Consider the following 22,298-nt stretch of genomic DNA (forward strand, 5'->3'; position numbering starts at 1 on the left):
AATCTCTAAATGTTAGTTAAACAGCCATTCTAGATCTGGAATCTGTGCAGGGGGTGACACAAGTTACTACACAACTGAGGACCTCTGTACTATGATCCCATTGATTGGCACCCTTTAATCTTTCTACTCTTATTTGTTGGATAGGAGTGAGCTACAATGCTGGCAGAATGCAATCCCATTAGACAGCAGTCCTATTTATTACCTTAAAAGTCAAGGGAAAATGGCTCCAAAGTGCATAGCATCTGCCTGTATGCAAATGAAGTGTTGTTGCTAGTCAAGAAACGCATATTCCTTTCTAATTTGTGTCAAATTACTGTTGCTGGGTATATCAAATTCTGGAAGTTTAATCTATGAGATCGAGTGAGTGATTGATCTGTCTCAGTGCCCAAAATTCAAAATATTTAATTAGGTTTTAAAAAGGATTAACTACTTAAACCACCAGGCATGTTAAAGACAAAAATACCTGTCTGCTTGCAGTATGTAAAGTGTAATATTTTGGAGGAGTGCTTTTTATGAAACTCAGATACTCCCCAAAATGTCAAGGAAGACTATTATTTCCCCATCTGACAGAGAAATTAATGCTATTAAGGACAAAGAAAGCTACCCCATATAGAGACCGTGTTTCTAACGGGGAAGCAATGGTGAAGAGAATTGTAAAATTAGAAATGGTGGTTTACTTTCCCAGCTGCTCCCCCTGTTATTAGTCAGCTCTGGATATATGCACATAGGTGATGTATGCCTCAATTTTCCATTAGCTGCAGAGTTCTGGGTAGATCCCAGAGGTGCCCTGTTATGTTCTGAAATACTACTCCGCCGCTTGATTTATTTTATTCAAAGCAAAACATACATATCATATGCAAGCCATATGTGACACAGCCCAAAACACGGACATCAAAAGCTTAACACACACATAACATTTGTGTACAGTTGTATTGATGTGTACATCCAAGACCTCAAAGCACTCATACATTTGTAAGTACTATTCTGTGTTGCAGCACAGCACCAACAATCAATCATACATGTGAAACATAGTTGAAAGAAGCAACAGTAACTATGACAAAACAGTTCCAGGGGCATGAAAATAGTACAAATTGTCCATAACACACCAGGCATCGGGTTCCTTCAATGACCTCCATATGGGTTCATGAAAGAAATCAATACAAAACAAAGAGCTGTAGACAAAAAAACTTCATGTCGTTTTTGAGTTTGTTTTTGTTTTGGCCAGGGGTCTGCACAAAGTCTAAACAAACCAATGTAGTGAAGTCTACTCCTCCACGATGTATATGCACAGCTACCTAGCATTCATGAATTACCTTAGCGAGTGGCTTCTCTTAATAGCCATCCATGCCACGCTAGTCTGCTTTTGCTGAAAAACTGAGCATTGTCTCTTACTTAGACAGGCTTACATTAATGGTCCTCATGGAGACCTGCTTGGATTAACTATACTATATGTCTTGGGAGAAAGGTCATGAGACAAGATTATTTGGGATACAAGTGATCAGTCAAGACTATTGTTGAATGTGCAACTGTCATAAGGACGGGTATCATTATGTTAGGGGCCATTTTGTGTAGTTTGTCCCACCCTATTTTTGTGGTGTTTAGGTAGGCAGTTACATTTTTCACAGTCGGAGACAGAAGCTTACCATCTAACGCACCTAGTTTGGGTTTAGGTTGCATGGCAATGGCTAGGTTAAATAATAAAGTTAAATAAATTAAAGTGGCTGTGGTGGTTTCAACCCCACTCTTGGTGTTGTGTCAATTGTGTTAATTAAATTGGTTGGGGGGCCTGGCCCGGACATCGAGGGTACATGAGTTATAATGGTTATGCAAGATCATCTTCAATACTCTTATGTTCCACATACATTTACAACGCGATATTGCTTGTCACTATAAGCAAATGGGGAATATTTAAACAATATTATTATTATTATTATCTTTTATTTATATAGCGTCAACAATTTATGCAGTGCTTCTTACAATGCATATATTCAAGGGGTATGACAAGACGAGAATTGACAGACTAAGACAAACTGATACATTAGGTGGAGAGAGCCCTGCTCGCAAGCTTACAATCTTGAGGGAATGGGGTGAAGACAAACGTAAGACACAGAGAAAGGGTGAGAGGTGGTGTGGGGGTTGTATCAATGACAGGGAAGTTCTGGCAGCTAGGATGGTTTGCTTCTCTGAAGAAGTGGGTTTTTAGATGTTTCTTGAATGTTGGGAGGGTGAATGCTGAAGGTTCGGTGGAAGTAGATTCCAGAGATATGGGGCAGCCCGAGTGAAATCTTGTAGACGGGAAAAGGAAGAGGTGATAAGTGAGGAGGAGAGCCTTAGCCCATGGGAAGAACGTAAGGATCAAGTAGTATTTGCGTATGAGGGCAGAAATGTATGGAGGAGCAAGCAGTGTTATGGAGGGCCCTATATGTTGGTACCAGGATTTTAAATTTAATTAAGATTATAGGGAGATAATAGGGAGCCAGTAGAGGGTTTCACAGAGTGGGGAAGCAGAAGAGGAGCGGTGTGCAAGGAAGATAAGCCTAGCAGCAGCATGTAGAGGAGAGAGTTGAGACAGTGGAATGCCAACCAGAAGAGTGTTGCAGTAGTCAAGACGGGAAATGCTATGCGAATGAGCCAGAGTTTTTGTGGATTCTTGGGTAAGGAATGGGCGAATGCAAGAGATGTTTTTTAGGTGCAAGTGGCAGGGGCATATATAGGAGATAAGGGGTTAGTGGAGCAGAAAGATAGAAAGTAAGATATAACACACATAAGTAGTGACAGGCATGACATAAATTTTACCAAATAAAAACATTGTGAAAAATAAATGCTACATATCTCAGTATGGGCATTCCTAGGCTATCAAGCACAAATAGACAGAAAAGGATAACAGGCAATTCTGGCACAGAAACAGGAAAATGATAATGACAATACAGAAAACAATAACAGATAATTATGGAGATCTCTTGGTCAACTCTGTATACCTTTTAGCAAAAGTTTGCAAGTTTGGGCTTCAGTTGTTGTTGGGAAGTAGCATCTAGAAGACAAGGGATTAGCAGAAAAAGCATTAAGGGCCCACAATGACTCTTATTATAAAAATAGAGTGCCGGTTCTTTGCCAATTTACCATTGCTAACCTAATACTAAGATTGTGTTGCAGACAGAAAGAGAATATGGTTTGGAACTTTATCAACACTCACTGCAGCCGATCTTACATACAAACGTAAATGAAAGAAGCAGTATGGATTTTCTTGTCATTAGTCAGGGATGGTTACTCTGTAAGCCTGAATCTATTAATAACTTCTTACGTTGCCAGCACTGTGTCCTTCTAATGCATAGAAATTAGTGGTGTTCTAGTCTACATCGAGTGGACAAGCTGTATGCTAACCATTGCATGGCAAATCAACAAGATGTTTAATGACACAGTTATTTTCACTGCATGTAAGATTCCCTACTCAATGTTATCAGTGTTATCCAGCCTTTTGTTACATGCAGTTTTGGGGTGACAGTTGCTAATAAACGTCGGGTTTTATATATATACTGAACTGTTCTGCATAGTAATTCTGGAAGAAATGATGTAGGGCACGAGGATGTTAGTAGGGCTTGAATTAATAATGTTCTTTTAGGACCTTATAGTGTACAGGATAGGGCTGTATAAAGTACATCTAGACCCAAATCCATCAAAGGGGCATCAAGTCGGGTAAAAATTAACTGAAAAACGAAAGACTTATGCTACTCAGTGCTGCTAAAGGGCGCTGATCTGGGTCTGGTGTGTTTGTGCGCTTTTTTCAGTGTTACTTATTTCTTGTAAAACTATTATTATTAGTTCATTATAAGGACCCACATATTCTTTAGCACTGGTCAGCAGGCAGAAATGGTGTCACGTGATACTGCAATTCTAGATATACTTTAACAAGCAGCGACTAATGTGCTGCAAGCAGTAGTGATGGGAAGTTCGGATCATTAAAGTGAATCAGATCATTTCGACTCGTTCACTGAAATGATCCGATTCATGATCCGAATCTTCGGATCACTCAGTGTGACTCACAGGAGTTACTGTTTCCCAGTCCCTCCGTGCAGGCACACTAACGATTGGCCCCGCCCCTTTCATTAGTCTATGAACCCTCCTGCCTGCCTACTCGAGTGATGTCACTGAAGGCAGAGAGTCGTTCAAAGATTCGGATCTTACAGGGATCCGAATCTTACAGGGATCCGAATCTTACAGTGATCCGGATCTTACAGTGATCCGGATCACTGTAAGATCCAGATCACTGTAAGATCCGAATCTTTGAACGACTCTCTGCCTTCATTGGGATAATATCACCATACTTTTATAAATAAATACATTAATAATCACTGCCCCCAGGATTTACATTCCCCTTTACCTCCAACGGCACCTTAAGTTAACTTTATTAAATTAATTAAATTAACCCTCAGCATTAAATTAACCCTTAACACCCCATCAACCATGACTGCCCCTAAATTAACGCTAAATTCATCGCGCAGACCCCCACCGGCTGACAGAGAATCATCCTCTCTGTCAGCTGGTGGGGGTCTGCATCGCACAGACAGCCTCCGTTACTGCCCTTCACTTACGCTGAGGCTTCTATGAAGCTGCAGTGAAAGTGCCTGTCAGCAACGGACCCGGGTAGAGAGGCAGACCGGTGTATGGGAGGGGGGGAGGAGTCAGAGGGGTTTATGGGAGCCACCCTCCCATACACCACTCTGGCTCCTCCCCCTCCCATACGCCACTCTGCCTCTCTACCCGGCTCCCTGGTGTCTTGTGAACCTCCGTTGCTGACAAGAGGCAGAGTGGAGTATGGGAGGGGGAAGGAGGCAAAGTGGTGTATGGGAGGGGGAGGAGGCAAAGTGATGTATGGGAGGGGGAGTAGGCAAAGTTATGTATGGGAGGGGAGGAGCCAGAGTGGAGTATGGGAGGGGGAGGAGCCAGAGTGGAGTATGGGAGGGGGAGGATCCAGAGTGGTGTATGGGAGGGGGAGGAGCCAGAGTGGTGTATGGGAGGGGGAGGAGCCAGAGTGGTGTCTGGGAGGGGGAGGAGCCAGAGTGGTGTATGGTAGGGGGAGGAGCCAGAGTGGTGTATGGGAGGGGGAGGAGCCAGAGTGGTGTATGGGAGGGGGAGGAGCCGGAGTGGTGCATGGGTGAGTTATAGTGGTGTATGGGGGGTATTATGAATTTCAGGGCATATAGGGGGTATAAGGCATGTCGATATTAGGCATATCAGGGGGGCATAAAACATATCTGGGGGTAAAAGGTATATCAGGGGGCTCAGTTGCATATCACTGGCATATAAGAAGTATAAGGCATATCAGGGGCACAGTGGCATATCAGGGGGCACAGTGGAATCTGGCATATAAGAGGTATAAGGCATATATGGGGGCAGAGAGGCAAGCTGGGGGCCAGATGTGCATAACTGGGGGCAGTTTGGTAAATAAAAGAAAATTTAAACAAGGCTTTTTTCTCATAGTTTTTATTAAATATGAAAAATAGTTAACATATGAATTAATATTTACTAATAACTTTGCATTAAAACCTAGTTTGAGAAACACTGTGTTTGGGTTCTTGTAGCTTATTATTATGTCAGTAAAATAAGAAGGTGAATAGAGAGAGAGAGAGGCCATTACAATAAAGAGATGAAAGTGTAAATTGTACATTTTTTATTACATTATTTTAAATTGAAAAAAAATTGCATTTTTTTATTCGATTAATCGAAAAAATAATCGGCCAACTAATCGATTATTAAAATAATCGTTAGTTGCAGCCCTAGAGGCTATAGAGGCTTAATGGTAGGTGCTGCTACCAAAGTCTGTTCACCACTCCGCAGCATTCCTTTGATATGAAATGTGTATTCTTTCTTCGAATAAACTCAATTAAGCTGCTTCCCTGGTATTCAGGTCACGTGCTCTTTATCATGGGCACACGAGTTGCGGTTAGGCATGCCCACTCCCCACTCTATCCCCCTCCTATACAGTTTTACGATATGTGGGACCAGCCCTGCCCCTCATATTGCTAACCCCATTTTATTGCTAGGCCGCTCTGGCGAGGGAGGGCTCAGAGTAACCTGCATTCATACGGAGACACCCCACATACATGATATGGACAAAAGTATTGGGACACTTGACATTTACACCAACAGGGACTTTTATGACATTGCATTATAAATACATTAATATGTAGTTGGCATAGGACTGTCCAAAATGTCTTGCCTTTGTGCCTTTGCCACCAGGGACCCTTAGGCAAAACGTCACTTTTGTCCTATTGTTAATCTGCCTCTGGTTGCTATGAAAAGTGGATAACTTTTACCCTCATCAATTGTTCTTCACGTCCTAGTTTACTTTAAAGGTCAACCTTGGGCAATATTTATCAAAGTTAAACTGGTACGATTCTATCGCCAGTCACTATATGAAATATATATATCAGAGCTTTGAAGGCTTGGAATTGTTTCTTAATTCATAGTGGTTCTCCAGCTGCAGACAATCTCTATAGGCCCAAAGCTGGGTACATTTTAACAAGGACAGAAAGCAATAAACCTCACAAAGATCAATATTATAAAAATAAAGCCTGCAAATACTAGTTAAAAGACATAGAATAAAATATGCTTTCCACGTTCATTATTTGAGGATGTACAAGAAAAATCAATATATTTGTTTTTCTTTAGATTAAGTTATTTCAAATAAATGCAACAGAACCTGTGCAAATACGGATTTAACTGGGAAAAAATGCATTCATAATTCATCACAAAAATACTGCATTGAATATATAAAACATAATACCATTTCTAATGTTACTCATGCTTCTTTGGCAAAGCAATAATGTTTCTGATGAACATCCTAAAATCATAATTCAATTTACGGTGTTTAAACAAACGAAAGCTTGCAACCAGGTGAAAGCTTGCACCAGTAGTACCTGGTGCCTTTCCATTTTCTTTTACTATGTAAAAGGCAAGAGAAGGGGACTAAATATTTACTACATTACATATCACAACCCAATCTAATTGGGCTAATGCTTTATCAGCCAGAAATGTTGGAGGGCTCCAAAGAGTAATCATGAGACGATATAATTCATGGTGATAGCTCCCCTATTTGTGGGTAGTGATACTGTACCCTAGTAGTGTTTGTAGGCTACTGTACTTGTAACTCCCATTTTATTATACTGTAACCTATAAAAAAACTGTTAAGGTTTAATACATACAAATATACATAAATACAAGTTAGAGTAGCATTAGCTCCGGCCCTATAAACTACCCCATATTCAACAGGCTCAGCTAGATATCTATCTCTCCCACTTACAATAAATTAACTTAATACATACACAAACGTTAAAACAATAGTGGGGACTATGGATAAAAAGTAACCACCTGAACAAAGGTCTTGGCTCATAAACCTCCTATATGCCTCCACTTATTCCATAGATTGCTTTTAACAGACCCCATGACCAGTGATTGCAAATTCAGGAGATCCAAATGACTCAGACAAGTATTACAAAAAACTGGCATTGTTATCTTGAACAACTCTGTAGTAATGATGATGATGATGATGATGATGATGATGGAGAGTTTATCCCCTGTAACTACACCTGAAGTATAGATTCTAAAAGTCTAGAACTGGAGAGTTCAAAGTCATTGCCGCATCTTGTCTATGCATATAAATATAATGCACTGCTTGCTAGTGATGTCCGGATCATGAACGAATCGTTCATTTGATCCGATTCTTTTTAGTGATCCAGATGAATCGGTTCAGTAGACTGAACGATTCATTTGTAGCAGTTCAGTCTGTGAATCATGCAGCGAGTCATCTGCAGAGCACTCAGACACAGACTCTGGGATCAGGTTACAGCTCATTCATTCACAGAGGAACGATGACTCAGAGTCAGAGAGTCGTTCAAAGATTCGAATGATTCAATGATTCATATGATTCAAATGATTCATATGATTCAAATGATTCAAATCTTACAGGGATCCGGATCTTACAGGGATCTGGATCTTACAGGGATTCGAATCATTCAGAGAATATAACCATACTTTTATAAATAAAAACATTAATAATCACTGCCCCCAGGATTTACATTCCCCTTTACCTCTAACTGCACCTTAAATTAACTTTATTAAATTAATTAAATTAACCCTAAACACCCCATCAACCATAACTGCCCCTAAATTAACCCTAAATACCCCATTAACCATAACTGCCCCTAAATTAATTGCATGTACTCCAGATAAATTACCTAATAAATTTGTATGGTTGATGGGGTCTTTATTGTTATTTGGGGCAGTTATGGTTAATGGGGTGTTTCGGGTTAATTTGGGGGCAGTTATGGTTAATGGGGTGTTTAGGGTTAATTTAGGGGCAGTTATGGTTGATGGGGCGTTTATGGTTAATTTAGGGGCAGTTATGCTTAATGGGGTGTTCAGGGTTAATTTAGGGGGAATGATGTTCCTGTTGTAGAGTAGAGACAAGTATATAAATGGCACAGAAACCAAGGGGACCCTTTTGTCACCAAGGAACTTGGGGCAAATGTCCCTTTGCCTCACTACTTAGTGTCCTGTTAGTAACATTTTCATAAGGGATTGGGAGCAATAAAGGCAAGGCCATATAAGTCCAAAGACTGTCATTCATGATCAGTGGTAGAATGTCTACTGAACTCATCAGTAAGACTTATATCACTATCAAGTAAAAGTCAACTGGAGAGCTCTATGATTAAGTGTAGGAGTTTATTATTAGAGCCCAAACCCCACTGGCAAAGAGTAACATGAATTCCTAATTATTTCCATTAACAGTTTTTAATGATTTTAATGACCACAGGGAGGCATTTATATTACATGTAGTGAAAGACATTATTCAACTAATTTTTTGTGGATGCTATTTTGGGAGCATATATAGTGCTAGTATGGGGATTCATCTAATTATAACAGAATACATCAAATCATGTATTTGGCTGTCAGCTTTGTTTTCCTTAGTGTTAGAATTCCCTTCTGTATTATTTTTCAAAGAGGCTTTATCCCAAATGACAGTTGTTTTTCAACAAAAATCACACAATGAACATTTTCTGCATTATAAAGATGATCATTTTAATAAAATCTTGGCTCTTTTTGATTTGATTAAAATGTTTTGTTTTAGATGTTACATATTCGTCTGTTCATTTGTGATCAGTGTGGAGAATTTCAGGATCCATGGAGCAAATCCACGTTTGGTGCCTTTCCAAGGAAGTACCAACAAATCTTTGTTTTTATGTTCCTTAAGTGTCCATTTAAGTAAGACTATTGAGTTATTTGTCTATTGATCAACATGCAAAATGGTATATTATATAAAAAGTTGTAGAGATGGGTTACATAGTCCTGAAGGTGGACATGGAGCCAACTGTACAGAAAGGACAAACACATTAAAGGACCAAATTAATAACTAAGAAATGCAATTGGAGACCACATGGCTCCATCTGAATCTCCGCCATCTTTGAAGAGCTGGGCTGAGCCAGGTGTGAGGCTTGAGTGAATGCCAGCTTGCCCAGATTTTTGTGGTCTAATCCGTAATTGTTTGTCTTGTCTGGCATGCTGGAGTGCAAGAGATTGCCTATGCTCACTTTCAAGGATTTTTTATGGCACCTGTCTTCCCTATGAATTTTCCCTCCAAAATAATAATTTGAAATAACTTTTTTTTTCCGCACCAAAACCATTTAAAACAAGATATTGTTTTTTACTTTTTTATGCTGAAACATTGGTGTAATTGCTGCCATCTTTACTCAGAGATACTGTATAGCTTGAGAGTGATTAAAGGAAGGATAGGTTAACAATTTTGCTGGTCAATTACAATAATACTTCACAAAAGAATATGTAAAAAAGCAGGCTGTGTGAGAAGGTATGATCACGGCAGAGAGGCTGGCCTGACAATAGTAATTAATTAGGCTATTATGCATTCTACTGTGATAATTGCGTTCCTGGAAAGTCACCAGCCATGAAAAAAGATCCAGCACATAAATGTAATTTATCAATCCGAATAACTCCAAAACAGCTGCAGTTTCTCACCTTGAATATACCAAAACGCAATATGGGTAAAAAAAAAAGTAAATGATCTATACACCTTTTGTATTTATAATGTGTAAACTGCTATCTAACGCGTATCATTCTCAAGCTTTGTAGCTGTATAAAAATATATAAAATAAATATAGAATGCAAATGACCCTGTCAATCACATTTATAAAATGCCTTTTAAATAAAGGAATAATATATTCTCCATGAGAGAAAAAAATATTTTAAAGATGCCTATTTGAAATATCTAAATTTGATGACTGTATTTAATTAGCATTTGGATGTGACATCATATCTGCCTATTGATGACATATGACGCCTGAAGGTAGGCATCGTCATCTATAGTGTACATCAGCCAGTTTCCCTTGCAACCAGCCCATTGACCAGCGGTGTACTGGGTAGCCTGATCTGCTTCAGTCCTAGGCCAACTGCTGCTGTATTTAATATAGAATCAATTTATGATGTTTTGCAAAAGTCAATAGATATATAAGAACAAGATATATAAGAACAACTGTTCTCTTCTCTGAGTACCATGGGTTAGCCGCAAAAAAACAAGACTGTGACAAAGGTCAGTGTTTATAGCTGGCATCAAGCATTCTTGCTGTCTTTAACTGGTAGAATTATCAATAACACTCATTCATTTATACTTTTGAGCATCAAAACCAGCTAAGATAAATGGAGATTTATAAGAATTTAAAAAAATACTTCAAAAACAGCTCTCTATCTCTCTAACCCTCTCACTGCTCTCCCCACCAAGCTCTTCCTCTCTCATAGCTTTCCCTCTCCTTCAGCTCATGCTCTCACACCTGCCCCACTTCATCTCCCTCCATCTCTCAAAGCTTTCCCTCTCCCTCAGCTCTTCTTCTCTCACAGCTGTACCACTCCTTCTCTCACAAGTTTCCCTCTCCCTTAGCTGTCCCTTTCTTACAGCCATCCCTCTCCCTGAACTCTCCCTCTCCACACAGTTCATTCTCCTTGTCTCTCTCCTGTTCTCCTAGTTTTCCCTTCCACTTACCTCCCTTTTACTCCAGGGAAATGTAATGTGTCTTACGTGTCTTACCTCGTTACCGGAGGTCTTGCCCACCTGAGCTTAGGGCCTGGGGCCCTAATTCTTATTTGTCTTATTCAAAGAACGTCCCTGTATTAATCGACGTGCAATTTCAATCATCAAATTGTTTCTTTGCAACATCTGTCCATGAGTTCCTCAATGAAGATTGCATTAGAATCAGAATTTCAGCAAAATAGAAAGCCTTAACACATTTACTGATCTGTAGAGCAGATTGAGCTGGTGGCCCTTATTCACCCATTTTCCATCACTCTCTAAGGCTTTTATCACAAGTATCTTAGAGCAAAGCAGCAATTTAAAAATCTTCTCTATTGAGGGTTATGTATGCAACCGAGTGAGGCATTTATAGGTAGAATGATATATTTTATCATCATGATTTAACTCCCAAACATATTTTTTGCTGTACATATACACTTTATTGTACATTTTAGGACTGTAGAACATTGTGATAAACTCATACCCAGCAAACTTTCAGAGCTTTTAAAAAAGAGACACAGATAGAATTGCCCCCCCCCCAAAAACCATCCCTTTAAAAAAAAAAAAACCATTTGTGAGATATATTCAGATATCTATATAGAAACCATATTTTTATATAGTATTTTTTATATTTGCTTTAATGGAAGCTGAATTTAATTGCATTCATTTATGAAAGATATGATTACATACTTATGGTGGGAAAACAGTTACAAAATTATCACACATGTACATCTTTGTCCAATTTTACTTTTTTTTGCAAAAGGCCGTCACTCAGTTTAAATGATTTATTTTCGTTTCAAGCAGGATTGTACCTTCCATACCTTGTGAATCAGTTCAAAACTTCAGATCCAATTAATTATTTGCAAATCTGGAAATACGCATCTTTTTTTTTTCCACCAGCACCTACATTTCATTGCGTTTTGCTCGAAATATTGCTGGCTTCAGGTATTTCTTTGTTGTCTCGCATTAAGTGACTTCAGCGTACATGCGGCAGACTGTGGGAGACGCATAATGTAATGGCAGGTAAACCTCCCGGGGGTTGAGTACACAGCATGGAGACCTGCAGATACCCAATAAAATTCTGAATTCAGAAAAGTTACTTTTTTTTTTTCTTTCTAGAGCTTGAAATATTATATCATTATTTACTTGAATATAAAGATGTCAAAAGGATGTGTTTTTTGTATTGAAGCATGCATTAAATGGCACTGATCTTAATATAAATACATTTTGCTATGGTTGCTTGTTGTGCAGGACATTTGGACCCCCAGACCTCACATTATGAAAGCCTAACCCTGCTGAGCAGTGGTGTATTTATCTTCAGTGCTGCCCTAGGCCTAACCAAGGGCTGTGCCACCAGCCCCCATCCTTACTGATGGGTGTTGGTATATAATGTCATGTCCCAGTGCTCCACTTTTTAAAGGCCTAACACCTGAAAGCAACTATGAGGGGGGGGGGGGGTGCTGCCTCCTGTTATGACAGGGAGATTGTGGTTGTCTTCCTATTAGGAGGGTATCTAAACTTGTAACACAGACGCTTAAAGAATAATGCATCTTTTGGTAATATCACATATTAGTGCCAGCGTCGTAAATTTTAATATTGTGTGAATGTCGGCAAGAAATCTGACGACACCAGTTCAATGAGTTGAGTAAGCAAGAGCTTCTTTATTCAAGTGCGCACAGGGGAGAGTCCAGTTCGCAGACTTCTCTCTCCCTCCTTAATTTTCTAACAATATATAGGCAAAGAAGCGCAAACAGTTATTAGCATATTGTCTAGCCATCTGTTGGTATATTTACTTTGATTTGCTGACACACACGGTTTAAAGAGGTGAAGAAAAAAATAGCCCCCCCCCAGACATGTGCAATCTTTACTTACAGAAGGTCAAGAAAGGGACAACTTGTCCTTTGTCGTGGCGGACTCTGATTCTTTCGCAACAAGGCACTTAGAGCAAAGAAAACATACGAAAACATACCATATGTACACATTCTTCCGAGACACAAACAAGACATAAGTAAACTAAGAAATGAGGTAGACAGGTGATTGTAGTGTTATCTTATCTGCTATCAACAGAATAAGCAATGAGGTAAAGATCATTGTGCTGACATCCAGAATCAGCAAAATTCAACTTCCACAATTGATACATAACAATTGTAATATAATTATTACAATAATAATTCCCTTAAGATCATATTAGCAACTAGGACTTAGTTATATGCCCTCTCGTTTATACTGTACTATACTGTAGTAATGAAAATAAAACTCCCCAGATGACCTGATTATTTAACAATATTCAGAAAGAAAATAAAATGGACACACTTCAGTGCACATCTATAGAGAAAGAAAAGTGTTTTGCTCAGGAGGCTGCTGAATTACAAATGACTATATTGCATTTAGTTTGAGTGACATACAATTTAAATGCAGACCTCAACAGACATCACAAATGGAATTCTCCCACAGAATGTGTTTCTTTTTTTCATTAGTTTCTTGTTTTCTTGGGTTTTTTTTGGAAGTTGACTCATATTATAGATTTTACGTAGCCGTTTTATTACGGCTAACTATATGGTTATGTGACAACTTTTTTGAGAGCAAACTTAATGTGAACAATATACTGAGTATTTTATGGTGATATAAAATTGATTTAGTATATATGGCCCAGTTAGAGAAGGTAAACTTGGTATGTACGAATTATGAGGTTTAACGGTTCTGCCATTTTACAGAAGCAAGCAGTGGGGTGGAAGGGAAACACAGAAGAAAGAAGCCTAAAATATTTGAAATCTGAATTCAGATTGGGCTTACAGTACAAAATATACCGTATTGGCTCGGATATAGGCCGCCCCCGTATATAGGCCGCACCCTAAAAGTTTGGTGCTTTTTTAAAGAAAACGTTTTTTTCTTTAAAAAAGCACCAAAAAAACATGCTGCCACTCTGCCCCCCCCCGAGATATGCTGTCACTGTCCTCCCTCCCCGAGATATGCTACCACTGTCCGTCCCCCCCCGAGATATGCTGCCACTGTCCCCCCCCCGAGATATGCTGCCACTGTCCTCCTCCCTCCCCGAGATATGCTGCCACTGTCCTCCTCCCTGCCCGAGATATGCTGCCACTGTCCTCCTCCCTGCCCGAGATATGCTGCCACTGTCCTCCCTCCCCAAGATATGCTGCCACTGTCCTCCTCTGCCCCCCGACTTACCGGAGCTGACTCCCGGGTGTCTTGCGAGGCCGGCGGGGGACATCTACGCAATACGCGTATACAAGGCTGCGGGGGATCTGTATCCTAACCCCGCTGCCTGCCCGGCGCCCGGGACTGCATGTCCCGGGCGTCGGGCGCTAGACCCCGAATATAGGCCGCACCCCCACTTTAAAGACTTAAAGTGGGGGGAAAAAGTGCGGCCTATATTCGAGCCAATACGGTATATGTCACCATTCAAAAGTTTGGGATCACTTCACTTCAAATGGATCAGAAATACAGTGTAGAAGTTGTTAATGTTGGAAATGAGTTTTGTAGCTGGAAACGGCTGACTTTTAATGGAATATCTTCATAGGTGTACAGATGCCTTTTATTACTCCTGTGTTCCAATGGTACGTTGTGTTCGCTAATCCAAGTTTAAGTTTAAAAGGCTAAATGATCATTGGAAAACCCTTTGGCAATTATGTTTCAGCTAGAAATGTTTGTTTTCCATCAAAACAGCTAAGTGACCCCAAACTTTTGAAGGGTAGTATAGATACTGTATATGGATAGATATATAGTCTGTCATATATCCCTTTCTTGACCTCTCTTTCCTTTGCTGATATTTTTCTTCTAGGAGGTCAGAATGATTTCTGCATAGAAGTGTCTTACATCCCTAAAAGTTACAATACACATAATGTGTATACAAAGAGCATAAAATATGTTCAGAAACATGTTATGTAGTTACATCATAACTTTCTCTTTATCTGAAAGTATAATCAGAAATTCCTTCATTCAATATGGCTAATTAGTTGTGCTAACAGATCACTGAACCATTTAGCAGGGAGATTTTTTGCAATAATCATTTTCTAATGTCTTTCATTCTTCTACATTTAGAAGGCATAGCGGACATATTGATATTCACGTGAAATCTGTACTGGAAACCTGGTTGTTATTTTATACCTGGTAGTCTGAGATGACTGGGTGAACAACGCACCCACATTTCCTTGGGTATCAGTGCTTTTCATCAATTTGCATAATTGGTTATTTAATCTCTGTGAGTTTCAAATATAGTTAACACAAGGTAAAGTTTCCTTGTCTAGATCCAGAGGAGGGGAGGATAAGAAGTGTTATCTGTAGTGAAAAGTGCTTTTCTCAGGAGACTGAAAATAAATTACTATATTGCATTTAGCTTGAGTGACAAGCAATTTAAGTCCTGGGTATTGTCGATGTGGAAACGGGAGCTCAGTGCATTTTTCCAGTTGGGTGTGAATGTGGAGGGGGAAATGGTGTATGTGACCAGTTGACTTTGTTGATGATTAAAAGTGTATTTAGTGTTAATTGTCAAATTGAAAAATCCCTTAAAATATTATAAAATAAAAATTTTAATTAAATATTTTTTAAAAAATCAGCCAGATTCATAATACCATAACTAAAGAAAAATAAAGGTTCTTCATCCATTAATCGTCTTCTACTGTGTATAAAAAAAAACCCAATATCCAGACAATGATAATAAGTGCAATTGATTTTGATTAATTATAATAAAATAACCTTGGCAGTGCACTAGATTATCTGTTTCATAATATCCTCCGATAAGTAACTTATAACAGTTCCCAACATTCCATATTGCCAAAGAGGGGCACATTTGAAGCCAAAATGATACATTTTTATGATTGTAAAAACAGAGGACTTAATGTGGATTTGAGCTTCTTAGCACACTATGAAGACTTCCTATAACCTGTGGTTTTTTTTTTGTTTTTTTTTCCTTTCTCTTCTTCTCTCTCTCCTACACGCTTACCCCTGCTCCCCCCCTAGCCTTATCTGTGCAGTATATGCCACTATTTACTATTTACGACCCTCTTAGTTTTTTGTCTGCAAATTCTCTACCGTGTTGTTTTAACCCTGTATCAGAACATGTACTGGTCAGTTTTAAACTGTGTTTTTCACTTGCTTGGTCAGAAATGCTTTTGACTAGATAAAGGGAGGACTCCCAAAAGCTCGTCTATTATTTTAAATATTGTTAGTCCAATAAAAAAGGTATTACAAGATTCTGCAACATTCTGTTTTTTTGCATTCAGAATAGTTCTAATCCTTTCCAGGCAAGACCGCACTGAGTAAGTAAGGACTGAGTAAGAATAGGATTAAGTTAACCTTTGTTCACCGGTATCCTGCTGGAAGTAGTGATACATCTTCCTCTGTAACCCTATATGCAGTTAACTACAACTTCTAGAATACCGGTACATCGTTAGGTTAATTTGACTGATTTCTACAAGAGACAATATCATATTAACATACAAGGTTATTTCACAGTCTCCTAATGTCTTGTAAAAAATCCTATCAAAAAGGTTAACTCAGAGTTGATACGCTGATGCATACACGTAATTTCTTCATTAACTATCTACAAATCTGCATCTTCTGCTCACAAATTTCACTAAAGCGATCTCTTTCTTGCTTACTCCAGTAGAAAAAAAAATGATAATAGCTCTAATGTATCAGCGGGAATAGCAGTGCCAACGTGACATTGTGATTCTCAGCAGAATATCCCTCATATCTGGAATGTCAGATCGGAATACATTTCTAAGCAATAGGAAATTAGTATGTTCAAAGAGCTTCGTTTTGTCATTAAAACCCAAGGAGTTTCCTATACTAATGCTGACAATATATTTTATGCTGTGATTATTCATCTCTAATCTGCTTTTGTATTGTACTAGAAACAATTATATGCCCTTAATGTTGTTTGTGTTTTTTATTCTTGAATGCTAAGTATTGATGGATTTTTTACTCTTTTTATTTTTTCCCACAAATTATAAAACGCTGTTTTTGAGATACTTAGTTGATGCAGCCACTGTCAATTTATTTAGTTAGATGATATCGTATTCTAATTATTTACTAAAGACCTAGGAAGTACATTAAAATAACAATTTATTTTAAAAATTTTATCCAACAAATGTATTTTTTTTGAGCGTCCACCATTTGTTTTTTAATAAATAGAATCATTTTTACCCCTTAAGGACAATGGGCGGTCCCTAAACCCATTGAAAACAATGCATTTTGAGCCTGTACATGTACAGGCTTTGTCATTAAGGGGTTAAAGCCCTATCACTGGTGAAAATGTTTCATATTGCCAGCTACCTCTTCACGGGGTTGTCACTTATTCTGATCCGTATCTTGCAAAAATAATAACCCTAGCCAGGCTACTACACTGTATGTAATAAACCCAGCAAGTTAACACCCCAATTTCCGAGTAAAACCTTAGCAAGTCTAGGAATCCTGAATGACCTCAATTTTACATTAATGTTGTCCAAGAGAGCCAGAGAGTCTGAGTTTTGTGACATTATAGGGAAATATGTGATGCTGTCCAATTACCATCTTTGTTTTAATTGTCCATGTATTCCTCAAGGCTTGCCTGTCTGCATTTATTAAATAGTTTCCTATTCTCTTTCTAGAATTTTACTTCTATACCCCTGAGAAAATGACTAGAAGAAAGAGAAGCATTTGTCATTAGGGCTGTACTATCCATAGCCACGAACCATGCAGCTTAGAACATAAAGCTGAGAGTTGGGATGGGGATTCTTTCCAAACAAAACTGCACAATATGAAAAAAAAATGAGAAAGGACTTTCATAGGGTGCGTTCCAAAATGACTGTTAGACTGGGGCAATGGAAACTCTAATTCTGATCTTGGATACATGGATTATGGATCTAACCTGGATGGTGGACATTTTTAAAAAGTTGCATTACATATTGGTAATATAAATTAGGTGGTGGATAACTTCTACACACTGGAAATTTATGAAAAACACAAACATTTATTTACCTAAATATATAGATGGATTCCTTATTATTTTGCAATTATAGGATATGCTTACCTTATGGATTTTGATTAGAACAAGCATGAGGCGATTTGGTGATCCCCTCTCCCCTACACATGCATAATTTAAGTGTATAAAGAAACTATACATTTATATTTACATTAATCAATAGAACATAAAAACTGTGTTATAATTAAACCAGTTTAGCAATTTGTTTTTTTACAATAGACATTAAATAATAATTTAATAATGCATTTTTACTTCTTGTGATGGCACTATGCAGGTACTTTGGACACTCGTAAGCCATTGGAAAAAAGCACGCTGTGTGTTTACTAAACTGTTTTGAATTTTGGTTACATTATATATATATATATATGCTAAAGACCCAATCTTGATGTATTTATGAATTTAATTTTAGAAAATGATATTTTAAAATATATATTATTAGAAAATACCTTGTACCATTGCGCAGTATCTATTTTTGCTTGCTTAGTTGCTTGCACATTCTACCTGGAAACCATACCTTTCATTGAATTATGAAGGAACAAAACCAACAGGTTTCTTGTGAAAGCACAACCTACAAATGTAAAATCACCCCCCATGTATTCAGAGTGTTACATGGGTGAACCACAAGAACACATTTTTCATGAGAACCTCCTAAAATAGTTTGGAGACGGATTTCAATGGACCAGCAGATCAGCATAACTGTATTTAACTGTGTTAATATTAGTTGGTAATTAGTAGTGTTATCTAAATTATGCATTGGAAAATATAATTCTTAGTTCCATATGTATATATTTAAACTTCCAGAGGAAAGGATATTGGCTTAACATACTAGAGAATACAATGAATGTTTCGCCCTAGTGGAAAAGAACCTTTAGGAGGCCCAGGTTTTGCTTTTAAGTGGGTTTTGTTGTTTATTTATGTTTATAATCTACCTGTGTTGTAGCTAAAGCTTCACTTCCCACCATTAGCATCTATTAGTCCGATCCTGGCAACTATCTGCTTATGCTTCGAGTATGCCCTCTACGCATCTCCCTTTCTTGGAAATTCAATGCCAGCTCTGCACGCTAACGATCTAATTAAGTTCTTCATGATTCTATTTGGAGAATTTGCTGTTTCTGTACATGAATAGAAAGGGGGAGAGGGAAGAGTTGGGGGAGACTGTGTGTAAACACAACCTACAATCAATAGAACCAAACTAATTTGCTCTCTGTGTAAGTAATGGATGCTTGTCTTCCACCCCCTAAGAAAGAATTATTGAGCATTGTCTGAGACGTACTCTCGTTGCTAGGGGCATATTACCAGATATGAATTCTGACTGGAGTCTTAAGTGAGTTGTTGTATAGCAGACTCCTTTATGGCATGATATCTTTATTAATAATGTTCTGTCCAGTTAAGTGTCAGTATGTGGTTTAACTACAACATTGACCAGGCCTGGAATCACACAGGGTTTCCACCCTCTTCCTATTGCTCTAGTAGAGGGTCACAAGTAGACATATGCAGACATCTCAACTCTCGCGGATGCTCCCTGTCGCCCACAAACTATTACAAATATCCTGGATTTATTTATTTTTTAAAGCTTTCCATTAAGACCATTGAACTCTCTCTCGTGCTCTCTCTCAAACAAATCTGTGCTCAGGTGTACCTGTGCCCTGGTCCTCCTCTGTGGAGCGTCCTGATAGGTCTCTCTTTATGCTAACTAGCATATCAGTTTTATCAGTAGACGAACAAGAGAGACCAATCTGATATTTCTTCATTAGTCCTGCTGGAGAGGGACTTTATTAGTCCTGGTAGAGATTGAGTCAGGATGCGCGCCGTGTCACTCACTTTCCCGGTTTCTCCAGAGCCCGTCTACCACAGAGGAGGACCAGGGCACACATACTGGGGGCCAGAGCACCACTCCGGTGACCTTGTTCATACATGCTGGGGGGGCGGAACATTGGCCCGGTGAAGCCACCTACCTGAAATGACTTTTTGCAGATTGGGATGTGCACATATGGCAATTGAGGAGGTTACCCCTTAATGTTTGCAGCGGCAGTTACTGTAAATAAGGGCCATGAGATAAGATACCTTGAGCATGATTGTCCTTAGGTGAAGAATCTTTAGGTTTTTGTGATAAATTATGAGGCTTTTTTAACACATACTTCATTAGGCAAAATTAATATAATTCATAATATATTGGAAATGTGACTACATACACTTTAGTTCAAACTTTTGGGGTCACTTAGAAATGTCCTTGTTTTTGAAAGAAAAACTAATTTTGCCTGTCAAAATATTATTAAATGGATCAGAAATACAATGTTAATGTTCTAAATGACTATTCTAGCTGGAAATAGTTGCACCATCACTCCTGTGTTCCAATGGCACGTTGTGTTCTCTAATCAAAGTTTAAAAGTAATTGATCATTAGAATACCTTTTGCTGTTATGTTACACAGCCAGAAATGCCCTTGTTTTCCATGAAAACAGGTAGGTTACCCCACGCTTTTGAATGGTAGTGTACATTGCCATTGCCTTTAGTCTTTCAAATGTTATTTTACAGGAAGTTTTTTTTCATCATTTTACAATTTTCATCATTGTGAAAGGCAAATGTGTTTTGAAACATCTCATGTTCTCTGTTTTCTTTACCCTCAGGTGGTTGCACTTAGTAAAAGGAGCAAAGAAGCAGAGGCAGCATTTTTGAGTGTGTACAAGCAACTAATTGAAGCGCCAGGTAAGTTCATTTGTGGCAATGTGTTGTATTCAGGCAAATATTAAAAGGAAATTAAAACTCTCTTTGCCTTTTTATGAAAAGTATATTTTGCAATCTTGGCAAGATTCGCTCCTTCTTTCGCTGCCTACCTGTTGTGAAGGATAGAAGTTTTATGAGATCCACTGTCAACACAAATCTTTAGTATATCAGACTTGGCTTGTGTGATTGCTCAGCAAGTATTTTGATCGGAGTCCTCACTGCGTGTCTGTAATTACGAGAGAGAGAACCGTAAATCTTTTTGATATTGTTCACACAGATGTGCCGCGAAGGAAATGGGGGAAAAAAGAACAGCATAATGTGTTAAGAGCTTAATTAATGTCAGTGCTGTGTCGGTTGGTGTGATTTACATTTCAGCGCTGTTGTGTGCTGCAAATAACAAATTTTAAGTTGATACGGGGCAGTTTTTCTGTTGGCTTCTAGCTTTCTAATTTGTAACTTACTGCCAAGTGCCTCTATATGATGCGAGTTAAATGAACTCTCTAGCCCTAAATACAAGTAAAATGCACGCTGGAGTCCATCCTACATGGACCCCAGCGCATATCACTACATACAAATCAGTGCATGCATTTATTTTTCGGAGGAGTCATTTTTCCTCTTCTGCTTCTACTGATGGAGGCAATTTGTTTACGTACAATGTCTGTGTCTATTGCTGCTCAACTTGTGTACTTATGTTCAAGTTAGTTAAAAGCCCCCACTCAATATAGAGCTAAGTAGAAGCAGGCAATGAAGGATATCTCATTTCCATCTCCAATAAAAAATAATGTATACACTGATTTTTATGTGGTAAAATGCATTGGGTGCATGAAACATGGAGTCTAATGTGCATTAACAATTAATAAACCATGAGCGTAAGCTCATTGTAAAAGTTCAATGGCAGGAGAATAGAGGTTTGGCTTACGCCAAGCTACACTGTTTTAGATAGAAGGGCTAATTGTTTTTGCCCTGTATTGCCCTGCAGTGTGTTGACCTAGGGGTCCAGCTGTTGCCTCCCAGGCTCTCATAAACCGGCAAGTTGTGCTGGGGTAAAATGACTAACTTTAAGCAACAATATTATACAACACATTTCAGCTCACAGATGGTTGAGTGAGAAAAGGCTAATCGGTTCTGTAGAGCTTGCCAAGTTGCAGCGTATGCCGTGCAATGTGGGATAAGAATGCGTGAAGTTTCTTTATATGTGGAGCCCATTGGTCTTGATTACCAATTTCACATATGTTTTATCAGAGGCTGTTTAACAGAGCGCAAGGCAGTTCAGCCATATATTGTCTGCTTAACTGGCCTGACACCTCCATCATACATAAGTCTATACTTCATTTCCTTGTTGGCCGTAGAGTGAATGTACAAGGATGTACAGCTTGCCTTTAATGAAAAAGTCTGAATCTTAGATTATTTAATGCTAATTATAAAATCTTACATATGGTGGACTGTACACACTTGAGAGTAATACACAAGTGGCCACACTGTTCCACAGTCTTCAAAATAAATTGCACATGATTAGCTC

At 38.6% G+C, this 22,298-nt stretch overlaps 1 protein-coding gene across 1 annotated transcript in view; it reads left to right on the forward strand.

The window, feature by feature from the left end:
- Positions 1 to 22,298, forward strand: part of LOC149289068 (homeobox protein cut-like 2) — a 173,356-nt gene that overhangs the window by 98,873 nt on the left and 52,185 nt on the right. The window contains exon 4 of the mRNA XM_089490998.1: positions 20,683 to 20,761. Within this exon, the coding sequence (XP_089347124.1) occupies positions 20,683 to 20,761 (79 nt within the window). The remainder of the gene's footprint in view (positions 1 to 20,682; positions 20,762 to 22,298) is intronic.

This window comes from Sceloporus occidentalis, unplaced genomic scaffold (assembly GCF_023333645.1).
Source record: "Sceloporus occidentalis isolate IW3139 unplaced genomic scaffold, rSceOcc1.0.p SCAF_48, whole genome shotgun sequence".
Classification (NCBI taxonomy): Eukaryota; Metazoa; Chordata; class Lepidosauria; order Squamata; family Phrynosomatidae; genus Sceloporus; species Sceloporus occidentalis.